Source organism: Miniopterus natalensis, chromosome 2, assembly GCF_054644295.1.
Source record: "Miniopterus natalensis isolate mMinNat1 chromosome 2, mMinNat1.hap1, whole genome shotgun sequence".
Taxonomy (NCBI): Eukaryota; Metazoa; Chordata; class Mammalia; order Chiroptera; family Miniopteridae; genus Miniopterus; species Miniopterus natalensis.
In genome coordinates, this window is record NC_142082.1 from 182,773,070 (window position 1) to 182,785,312 (window position 12,243).

Below are 12,243 nucleotides of genomic sequence, written 5' to 3' on the forward strand. Positions count from 1 at the left end.
AAGGAGTGAGAATTGCTGAAAAGAATTTAAAGATGGTGGAACCAGAGCCAGAAATGAAGAAGGAAAGGAGAAATCAAGCCTTAACTGTAGACTGAATGCCTGTTAGAAGGCTGAACAGATTACTCTCAGTGTTCAAAAAAGGCCAAGAGATGAAGGTTAACATAGGTTTCCCTTAATGCACTGGGTTGAATAGCATCCCTCCAAAATGAGTTAAGATGAGGTCATACAGTGTGGGCTCCTAAATCCAATGATTGGTGACCTTATAAGGAGAGGAGGACTTGGACATACAGTGACAGACACAGACAGAGGGAAGATGGCCATGTGAAGACAGAGGCAGAAATTCGAATTATGCAGCTACCAATGACAAGGATTGCTGGCAACTACAAGAAGCAAGGCAGGATTCTTCCTGGAGCCTTTAGAGGGAGCCAGCACCTTGATTTCAAAACTTACAGCCACCAGAACTATGGAAGAATAAATTTCTGTTGTTTTAAGCCATGCAGTTGGTGATAATTTATTACAGCATCCCTAGGAAATCAGTACTGCTACCTTATACCCTGCCAAGTAGTCATTCACTCATTTAACATATTTTTTAATTTAGCACCAACTTACAATGTATCTAGCCCTATTGAGGTGAAGTGAAAAGATGGAACTGGTCCTTGGCTTCTTGGAGCTCACAATTAGACCAGTCAGTGACCCTTGCTTCTCTGAGTCTATAGAGTATGAGGGTTCAAATGGACCCTAAATGTTGCTTTTCACATTTGTCCCCCCCCACACAATGATTGAATCTCCAAAAGTAGTTTTTAGTCTCTGCTTATAATCCCAAGAATAGGGAGCTTACTTCTTCCTAGAGAATCCCTTCTACCTCTATAGAGTTTTGACTCTTAGAAAGTTCTTTCTTATACTGAAATAAAAATCTAGGTCCTGATAACATTTACCTATTGATCCAGTTTTTCCTCCTTAAGTTAACAGCAAATTTGACCCCTCTTCCCCAAGAAGAGCTTATCATTTATTTGAACAGTGACCATTTACATCTCTAGATGTACCTTTGGTTCTAGATAGTACTTCTTTCACCAGGAGGCCCTTCTCAGTGAGAAAACCCACTGTATCTTTAATACAATAATCATAGTCATAGTTATCATTTATAAGGACTTACTATCAAGCATACTACTAAGTGCTTGGTATACATTATGTGATTTGATCTTAGAATAATTCTCTGAGGAGAGTACTAACTCTCATTCAATAGATGAGGAAATAGGGTTAGAGGAATGTGCATAGTTATGCAGCTAGATAAATGCTGGAGCAAGGACTTTTATCAGAGCAGATCCTGGACCTGTGTTCTCATCGACCACATTGTCCGCCATTGCCCGAGAACCTGAGGATATCTTGGAGTGCCCTTACCTTGCTAAGCCTGCCTTTATCTCTCTGGGTGCAGGAAGGACCACCAGAGTGCTCCACCCGTACAGTACAGGGAGCTGCGATCGTTGCTTGAAGCCATGCTGAACCGGTGTGCTGATTTCTCCCAGACTCCGCTGAGCAGGAGGTCCCTGGTTAGTGAACTGCGTCTGGAGATCATGCTGTAATGTGTTTTTAGGAGATAAATACCTTACCTTTGTATGCCACTACACCTGTAGTGAGATGTTATCTTTCCCCCTAACTACAGTGCTGTGAGGCTTAAAAAATTGCTGTTTTTATTTTTACAGATTAAGAAACTGAAGCCACAGGGTTAAATAATTTTTCTGTAAAGTTCAAAACTAGAAGTACCTGATTTTGGATAGTAAGTCCCAGGGTTTCTGTACCCAAGCCTACTATACACTTTGTCTTTTATATTATGCAAGCAGATATGGTAAACATGCTCACAATATTATTTAAGGCTGGATTTATTAGAATCTTAAAAAGAATTTGACCGATGTGCAGTGTATTGAATTGTTGGCTTTTAATGGTCCATGGACTTAAAATATCAGAAAAGATATTGTTAATGTGAACACTGATTATGTCTTTCAAGATTAGCTTTGGAAATTAAGTTCTTCATACCTCATAGAGTCGGGAACTTCTGTATGTTTTGAAGCAGTTAATGTGGGCATTACAGCCAATTAGGCCAATGTCCACCAGCACGTGACAGCTTTCTGGACAAGAGCCAGTCCTGTGGCTCACAGGGAAACAGATGATTAAGGTTCCCCCTTCTACCATTTAAAAAAAATACATATTTTTATTGATTTTCAGAGAGAGGAAGGGAGAGGGAGAGAGAGAGATAGAAACATCAATGATGAGAGAGTCATTGATCGGCTGCCTCCTGTACACCCCCTGTTGGGGATCGAGACTGCAACCCAGGCATGTGCCCTGACTGGGAATCAAACCGCGATCTTCTGGATCATAGGTCAATGCTCAACTGCTGAGCCATGCCGGCTGGGCCCTCCTACCATCTTTTAAAGGAGCTATTAGATGTCTAGATTTGTGAGGATATAACCAAGATCCCCTGGATAATGTTAGGTATATAGCAATGCCAGATTTCAGTATGAGAGGAAGAGGTCTGTAGTCCTCTGGGTACAGACTGGAACACAGAGTAGGTACTTGACCAATAGGTTCCCCTCTCTCCTCCTCACCTCAGGGCCATGCCTCGAGTAGAGATTTGGAGAAGGCCATTCTTCGAAGGGGAAAGTTTCTCCTCAGCACTCTGGAGGGATTTAGAAATGCCTGCAGGTGAGGGGCCCTCTGGTCTGAAATAGTAGTATGGAGGGTGGGCTTGGAAAGGAATCAGACAAAGGATGAAGTTCTAGAAGCAACACTTGATTTCTGATGATTTGCTGCATAGTGAGAGGACTTTGGTTGGGGTAGGGGTTGAGGATATGTGTGGGTGTGGAGATGATGTGTGGAGGAGGTTTGAGGACATGTAGCTAGAGTGGGAGGTTTCTAGAGCTTCCCTTCTGGTGACATTTGTGTTACTGTGTAATGAGGTTTGTCTCATTCAGCTTTGCTCCTTTTCCCAAATAACCTAGCCCTATAGGTGTTCACTGAATGCTTGTTGGATTAATTCAGTTCACATTTACAGTGTTTTGTTAATATCTACTGTGTCTCAAGCCTGGCGCTAGGTAGTGGAAGTTGAAAGACAAGCCAGGTTAGCTACTGCCCACAAGGAGCTCATAGTCTCTTGGGAAGAGACTGTTTTGTGTATATATGTGGAATTCATTAGATTTTTACAGATCCACGGGAAGGCATTTCAGGTAGAGAGAGCAGTGTGTGTAAAGGCAAAGAGATGTGAAACAGCAAACATGATGGTATGCTCAGGGAAGTACCTGTACTATGGTGGAAGAGTCATTTATTATCAGAGAGAAGGTGGGGAGCACGAATTTGGAGAGGCAGCCAAGGACCAGGCCCTCCCTCTTTGAGGAGGATGCTCCTAACCTTTATGTTACATAGGTAGTAGGGATATACTCACACACTGATTTCTCAGGTTGGCTGTGGAATTCCAGAGTGACCCTTCAGCCCAGGAGAATCCATTCACAGCTCCCAGTGCCGAGAAGGAAGACACCTTGGAGGACTTCTCAGAATTTCTTCTCAGGGCCTGCGACTCCCTTTGTATCCCCATGGTGATGGTAGGTTCCCTGAGTCGCAGACAGAATGAAGCTTGAGGAGGAGAAGAATTTGAGAGTGAGCCAGGCCTAGAGACATGAGGCAGTGACTACTCAGCTGGACCTTCTGAGCTTCTCAGTAGGGTGGTTCTTGCAGCCATTTTTCCTTTGGTTTTAAAAACAAAGTGCAGTGTTTCATTGTTACACTAATAGATACCTCTTGAGAAAAGTAGAGAGCAGTAATAATAAAATAAATAAATAGGTAGTGTTTATGGGGTGATAAATGCCTTATATTCATTACCTAATTTGATCATCCCAGTGACCCTGTGAGATGGGTGCTATAATTTCCATTTATTTATTTATTTATTTATTTATTTATTTATTTATTTATTTATTTATTTATGTGTTTATTTATGTGTTTATTTATTTATTATTAATCCTCACCCAAGGATGCTATTTTTTCCATTGATTTTTAGAGAGAGTAGAAGGGAAGGAAGGAGCAAGGGGGAGAGAGAGGGAGGGAGAGAGAGAGAAATATCAATGTGAGGAAGACACATTTATTGGTTGCCTCCTGCATGTACCCCAACCAGGGCCGGAGATTGAACCTGCAACCCAGGCACATGCCCTTGACCCGGAATCAAACCTGTCACCTTCGGTGCACAGGCCAATGCTCCAACCACTGAACCACACCAACCAGGGCTATAATTTTCCCCAATTTAAAAACGATATTGTCATGTTCTTACAGTTATAAAGCAAGTGCATGACGGTACTGAGATTTGAATGCACGTGTCCTGCATAGTAAAGAGCAGTGGTGAATGTCTGTGATCTAGACTGAAACACATATATGTTCTGTATAAGGAGAGGTGGTCACTCTGAAGAGAGACCTGGTCTGGAAGAGCTTCATTTTGAGATGACTTGAGATGGAAGTGGTAGGAAGATCTGGATCCAGTGCTGTTGACTGTCCAACTGACACTGAGTGAGTCCTGTCCTGTTTGAGGTTTGGACATCCTCTGAGCCTTTGAAGAGTCCCTGTTAGTCAGGATGGGTGTTCCTTGAAGAGACCTGTGAGCCAGCATGCCAGGGTCTTCAGGCCGGTAACTGTCAGGAGCCATGCGTTGCAGCCCTGACTGGCACACACAAACAGTAACAACACTTAGGCAATTCACATTGATGTCCTCCTCATCTGCTCTGTCTTTCTCCTAGATTTATGAAGTGTTAGAGCTAGATCTAGAACTAGAGCATAGAATTGTTATTCTTGCTTTGCACTTTTCTGTATTTCATACTTTATATATTTTCTAATTTTATTTTTTAAAAACTTTGTTAAAAACCAAAGAAACGATATTTTTAAGAATCATGTCTCTGAGGTGCCAGATCTTTACAGATAGGGAACTGAGACCCTGAAAAGGATTGGGTGCAGAAGAGAGGAGGGGAATGACCCAAGGGCAAATAGTGGATTTGTGCAGAGCTCTACTCTTAATCCAGAGCTCTGTCTACTACATCAGGCTGTCTCTTGACTGTTCAAAGATCACATCAAAAATAAATGTGAAGCAGTTTGTAAACTGTATTATTATTACTGTGGCTCTAGTAATAGAAATGTGTGTCACTCTGCATTATCATTTAGGAAGTACTTCTCACACATCAGATCTCATTTGTTTCTGGGAGGCAGAACTTGTTGTTTCTCCTGTTTTACTCTTTTTGTTACAGAGGCCTGGAGAGATAAAGTATCTTACATTATTAAGTGATGGATCATAAGCCTTGGATATAGGCTTGTGACTTCAGGTTTCCTTCTGATGAAAGGGTTTAGTCTACTGTTTTAGATTTGATGACAGTTTTGCTAATGATTTTTCTTGAGAGGCTCATTCTGGTGAGCTGTGTTTTCCCCCTGGTTCTTTTCAGAGGCACTTGGAGCAGGCCACTCACCCAGCCTTGATGGAAGTTTTCCTCTCAATTCTACACAGCCTCTTTGTCATTGTTCCACACATGAAGGAGAAGTTCTCCAAGAAGCTTGGTAGGCAGCAAGTAACTGTGGAAGTTGGGAGGGAAGCATGCACCCTAGGCAGCTGCTCAGATAGTCAAAGAGCATAACCTGTGGATGGGAAGTTTACGTATTTGTTCAGAATCAAAATCCACTCTGCCCAGTGTTGAGTGGAAGGGAATATCATCCGGAAAGCAAAGTCCTTTAAAAGCAGTTCTCAAATTTATTGATACTTCTCTGAGAGTGTCAAGGAGATTCCAGTTCAAAACCCACAACACCTCTTTCCATATTACTGTCATACTCCATATTCCCTCAGACCTCACAAGATGTTTAGCATCTCTTATGCCTGAACACTGAATGCCTGAAGTACCCCAGTCATTGTGACAACTGAAAACCTCCCCGCATACTTTCAAATGCCTTCTAGGGGCGTGATAGCACTGTGTGAAAGCTGCTGTCTGACTCTGCACTGCTATATGCTTTAGCTCAGATGTGAAGATATTTTGTAAACTGTATTATTACTATTATGGCTATGCAGAATACAGGGAAGAATACGATTATCCCCAACACTGGAGCTCTTGATGTTCTTGTTTAGAATCCTGCTTTTATCTCTGTTTCACAATGACCTGTGAAGTATAGATATTGAAACTGATTCTTAGAGAAGTTAAATAAGTGCTCCAGAGTTGCAAAACTAGGTAGCGATGGAGCAAAATTTGAACCCAGGTCTGCGTGACTTTAAAACTAGTTGTCCTCAGTACCACCCAGACTTGGAAATCTCTGTAATGCATCTGGTTTAAATGCTTTCTGCTTTCCTCCCACTTTTCTCAAGCTGCCTCATCCTTTATACAACTAACTCTGGAACTTAAGGCCAGGTTCTGCAGTGGCCTGAGGTATGTATGGTCTTGGGCAAAATTAATGGTCAAGGAGCCAGCGTCCTTCTTGACTGGACAAGTGGGAATTTCTGAGTGGTGTGGTTTAGTCATAGGAGCGTGCGGGGATTGACACAGTGTCAGAATTACTCAGTAACTGGTGATATGAGCTGGACTTGCTTCTATAGCTTTTATTTGATCTGGTTCTGGAAAGGCTCTCCTTCCATGTGATAATTGGATGGGCATCTATCACATTAAAACTGGATGGGTTCTTAGAGATGATTTGTGTAACCCCTCATTTTACAAATGGGAAAACTGAGGCCTTCCGAGTGTAAGGGATACAGTGTCCATCAAGAAAGAGTCATGCTCTAGTTGCCACCAGCCCAGCAATTCCAGAGGAGAAACCCAAAGTAGAGCGGTTACTACTTCAGTCTGCCTCATTAGGTTCCTTTTTTTTTTTAATTTTTAAAAATTAATTTTTAAAGAGAGGAAGGGAGAAAGAATGAGAGAGAGAAACATCAACTGGTTGCCTCTGATATGCACCTTGACCGGGGATCGAACCCACAACCCGGGCATGTGCCCCGACAGGGAATCAAACCCGCCACTTTTTTGTGTGCTGGATGACATCCAGCCAACTAAGCCACACTGGCCAGTGCCAGAGCAGCCTTCTTTACCTTCCCATTTATGATTTGCCGCCTGTCTCTGCATGTACTTGGCAGGTTCCATTTGTTACTGTGTATAGCCCGCAAGGTGACCACAGTGTAGTATCTAGCTCTAGCTCTCCTGTCATGTCTCTGAATAGAACACACAGTATTCAGGAGAAAATATGGGGATCCATCTGGATTCAGAGTCACAACTGTGGATGTTTGTAGTTCTTACCCGTCTCGGGTTCAACAGCTTCCTTTCTAGTACTACTCAGCCCTTTCCTGACCGAGGAGCACTTTTTTGTTTCCGTGTTTTGTGAAATTGGAATTTAGTAGTCCTCCTTGATTTATTTTTTCAGCAGCTTTTTAGTTAATACCTGTATGGACGAAGTGCCTAAGTTATAGCTCTGGGCAGCAAGTTCCATATTTACCTTTTTTTTTTTAACCCTCACCCGAGGACATGCTTAGACAGAGGAAGGGCGAGAGGGAGGGAGGGAGGGAGGCAGGGACAAACATTGATCCTTTGTCTTCCGTAAGCTTCCCGACTGGGGATCAAACCCAACACCAAGGTATGTGCCCTGATTGGGAATCGAACCTGTGACCCTTTGGTCCTCAGGCCAATGCCCTAACCATTTAGCCACACTGGCCAGGGCTCCATATTTACTTTTTACAGCCACCTTCTGACCTCCTATACCCAGGCTGTGGTTAGAATGTCACTGGGCTCTGGCACAAAGCAGTGGCACCCCAGTACATGGTAGGGATAATACTGTCCCAGCCAAAGTAGCAATATCTTCTCTTGTTCTGTCTTCGTTTTCTCCCTCTAAGTCACTCAGCCCTAAACCTGGTGTGTTCCAGTTTCCTCTACTACTTATGCATCAACCTCCTCTCAGCTCCAGAGAATACAGAACCACCTTCCCAAGAAGGTAAGATGCTGCTGTTTGATTATTCATGAGGTCTGCGGTGGTCTTTAGAGTCTAGATACCTTATTGTTTGGCTGGGTAGTGAGTCAGTTCAATAATAAGTTCCCTTTGCTTGAAGCTGCCCAGAGGAGCCGTGGAATCATGGAATGATGGAACTATCGGCTGATTTCTAGGGAGGTGAGATAATAGAATCAGAAAATGATGGGATCCAAGACTCCTGGAACCTTAGACTCTAAGGGTTGAGAAGGACCCTAAAGCTCATCAAGCCCAATTCCTCCCTCAACCATCTACTCTGTCACCGTCCCCCCTACACCAGACCGCTTGCTCTCTGCTTGTTACCTTCAGAGATTCCTGCTCAAAATGTCTTGAACAGCCTGTTTTTTTTTCTTCCTTCATTCAAGAAATATTTCTTGAGTATCTGCTGTGAGTTAGACTGTATTCCAGGCTCTGGTAATACAGCTAGGGATACAGAGTCCTGTTCTCATGGAGTGGGAGAGGCAGACAGTAAACACATAAATACAGTGGCAGGGATAGATAGGTGCTATGAAAAAATAAAACTGGGTAAAAGAATAGAGGGTGATGGAGGAAGGAGATACATGTCAGATAGAGTGGTCAGGGAAGACCTCCATGAAGAGGTGACATTTTAGCAGAGGTCTGAGTGAGGTAAAGGAAGCCCAGGCAGAATGCAGGGCTGACAGCACAAAGTTTTTCCTTTGGTTGAATATTCAGTGAGCTTCTGCTACATGTTAGGGGAGGCCTAGATGCTGCTGGGGATACGATATGTTCTTTGTCCTAAGGAGTTCCTCTATCCTAGACCTCTGTCTCGGTGTAACATAAAACAATCATTATTTTATTCATTCAACAAATATTATATAATCCTTTTGGGTAAGACTTAGTGCTGCTCATGTTTCCTCTTTTTACATTTATGAAAGACTGTCTTCTCTCTCACTTCCCAAACCTCTCTTTCTCTTTTGTCTTTCTGAGACACCATGCTGAGAGAGAGAGAAGCCCAGGTGAGCATGAGCATTTTCATCCCTTCCAACATGGCTTTGCTCCTAGTTCTCTCACTATCCTGCCACTCCTCTCCCCGTGCTCCACAGCTCTCTGCCTGTTCGGGTATGGTCTGGTCTGCAGAGAGAACAGCACGATGATTTCTGCCATGGTGGTAGCCTAAGGCCATGGTGGAGCCACATCACAACAGCTTCTGGTGCTCACCAATGCCAGCCCCACTGCTGATGGCAGCTCTCTTTCTTGTTCAGATATGGGCAGCTCCACATATCTGTCCCCTTGGACTCTGAGACGTCATCAAATCTCAGAGCACCAGGAAGAGCAACAGACCTATTACAGACAGACTGCTTCTCTAAAATAATCAGAAGAGCCTTAGCCAGTTTGGCTCAGTGGTTGGTGCGTTGACCCTCAGACTGAAGGGTCCCAGGTTCAGTTCTGGCCAAGGGCATGCATGTACCTTGGTTGCAGGCTCGATCCCTGGCCCCTGATCAGGGCTTGTGCAGGAGTCAACCAGTCAATGTGTCTCTCTCACATTGATGTTTCCCTCTCTCTCTCTCTTCCCCTTTTACTCTCTCTGAGAAGCAATGGAAAAAATATCCTTGGGTGAGGATTAAAAAAGTAATAATAAAAATAAAATATCATCAGAGAGGGCAGGTGGATGCCTGAGGCTAAGAGATATTAGTTTCATTATCATCAGAATGCTCATCGTGTGCTTTGGTGGAAAAAACACTAAACTTAGGTAACCTGACCTGGCTCTGCTACCACGTTGCAGTTGGGACAGCCTCTATTTTCATCCTCCACTTAGGCCTGTCCCTGTGCTTGCAGGACAGACTCTTCCCTTTGACTTCCAGTTTGGACCCTTTTCAGTCTCTCGTCCTCTAGCCAGTCTCTACCCATGCTGGAAGGATCTATCTGAAAACCAGGTCTCAGCTTCTTAATTCTCCTGGCCTTCAGCCTTGGTCCCCAAACATTAGTCTGTGGGGCACTGCCAGACAGTGATGGAGTTTTTTCCGATCTGTGATGAAATGTGGAAAATTAGGATAATGTAGTAAATTTTCCATAATGTTGACTTTACTCAAATTTTAAGCTCTGAGGTCCTTTTCTTTCATACTCTTTGGTATTAAAGTACCCTTCCTTTTATTAAACAGAGGTTTCATAAGAAATCTAGGAATCTGCTCTCAGGATAAAATCCAAATTCTTTACTCAGCAATCAAGGTCTTTCACAGTCTAGCTACAAATTACGTCACACAGTTCTGCAACTTCTGACGCTCCACTTCTATTCACTGATGGTCCAATCACACTGAACTCCTTCCTGCCCCATAAACATGACATGTTTATGCCTCTGGGCCTCTGAACACCTTGCTTCCTGTCCCTAGTTTCTCTTCCTTTCCTTCTCTGCCTGCTTTCTGTTCATCCTCCGCAGTTCCCTCGTTTGAGCTTGTTCTCCTCATTCCAGGAGGCATGAGGCACACCCTCTTCCACTTGAACATGGCACTGATCACATGTCCTGCAGTTATTTGTCTCATTATATGTTTTTACCCATCAGCTGCCTGGAGGTAGGGCCTGTGTCCCACAGCCTGGCCTAGAGTAGCCACTCAGTGAACATTTGTTGAATGAATGAATGAATGAATGAATGAATGAATGAATGAATGAGTGAATGAATGAATGAATCTATCTATCCATGTCACCTTTAGTCTCTCCTAGTTGGCTGAAAGCTGTTTAAGGAAGAGGGGATTCTGATTTGCTTTTATCCTGCATGTACCCTTGCTAACTTGTGCAGTACTCCTCATGTAGTAGATACTCATGTGCTCATTACCTCCTCTCCTGTGTTCTCCCACTTTTTTCCTCCCCAGAACTCTCTGCATTGTCTGAGGTCCTACAGCACGGGCTGCCTCAGATAAGCAGCAGGAGCCCTGAAAGCCTTGCCCTCCTGTCAGATTGCCAATATGTGGAGGCAGCTGCGCGCCAGAGACAGTACTGCATCCTGCTCCTCTTCTACCTGGCCTATATCCATGAGGACAGGTCAGTGCCCAGAGCTGGTGGCTGGTGGTGGGTTCTGGGAGCCACATCTGCACCTCAATTCAATTTAATAAATATTTACCGAGGTGTCTTCTCCATGCCTGGTGCTGGGCACTGGGGACACAGAAATAAGTGAAAAATGGGTTGTATTACTGAGGGGTTTATATCTTAGAGTGGGCAGGTTAAGACAGGTGGGTAGTCACAGTGCTGAGAGATAGAGGCCTAGAATGCTAATGAGAATTTCTTGTAATCTTTGAGGGTATTTGTACACAGAAAAAAAATTCAGTGATTTTCTTTGGTTTTAAGAATTGCTATACAATTTATTAAAATTTCAAAATCAAAGGGCTATTCCTTAAGCTTAAAAAAAATTATTTATTGAGGTAAAATTCACATTAAATTAACCATTTTAAAGTGAAATATTTAGTGGCATTTAGTACATTCACAATGTTGTGCAACCACCACCTGTCTAGTTCCAAAAACATTTCCCTCACTCCAAAGTAAAACCTGTTAGCTGTTAAGCAGTCACTCCCCATTCATTCCTCTGCTCAGCTCCTGGCAACCAGCAGTCTGCATTCTGTCTCCATGAATTTACCTGTTCTGAACATTCTGTATCTTGTAGATAGAATCATATAATGGTGGCCTTTTGTGCCTGCCTTCTTCTGTTTAGCATAATGTTTTTGAGATTCATCCAGTAAACATATTTGTAGCATGTATCATTACTTTATTCTTTCTTATTGCTGAATAATATATTACTGTATGTACATGCCACAGTTGTTTACTCATTCATTCATTGATGGGCATTTGGGCTGTTGTGAATAGTGATGCTTGAAGACGTGTGTGTACTGTTTTTGTTCGAGTATTTGCTTTTTAATCCTTTTCTGTACAGATCAGGTGTAGAATGGAGGAGTCATATGGTAGCACTATGTTTAACTTTTTGAGGAACTTCGAAATTGTTTTCATAGGGTTGCTCCATTTTACAGTCCCACCAGCAATATTTGAGTGTTCTGTTTTCTCCATATCCTTGCCAACACTTGTTTGTTTCTGTGGTTTTTTTTTATTATAGCCATTCTAGTGAGTATGAAGTGGTATCTCACTGTGGCTTTGATTTGCATTTTCCTAATGACTAATGATGTTGAGCATCTTTTCATGTGCTTATTGACCATTGTTTATCTTCTTGGAGAAATTCAGATCTTTTGCCCATTTTTTTAAACTCAGTTGTCTTTTATTGTTGACTTGTAAGAGTTT

At 42.9% G+C, this 12,243-nt stretch overlaps 1 protein-coding gene across 1 annotated transcript in view; it reads left to right on the forward strand.

Annotated features, from left to right (window-relative positions):
* Positions 1-12,243, forward strand: part of MEI1 (meiotic double-stranded break formation protein 1) — a 62,834-nt gene that overhangs the window by 17,052 nt on the left and 33,539 nt on the right. The window contains exons 12-18 of the mRNA XM_016210299.2: positions 1,433-1,547; positions 2,606-2,697; positions 3,449-3,590; positions 5,463-5,574; positions 6,368-6,428; positions 7,877-7,974; positions 10,833-11,001. Of these exons, the coding sequence (XP_016065785.2) occupies positions 1,433-1,547; positions 2,606-2,697; positions 3,449-3,590; positions 5,463-5,574; positions 6,368-6,428; positions 7,877-7,974; positions 10,833-11,001 (789 nt within the window). The remainder of the gene's footprint in view (positions 1-1,432; positions 1,548-2,605; positions 2,698-3,448; positions 3,591-5,462; positions 5,575-6,367; positions 6,429-7,876; positions 7,975-10,832; positions 11,002-12,243) is intronic.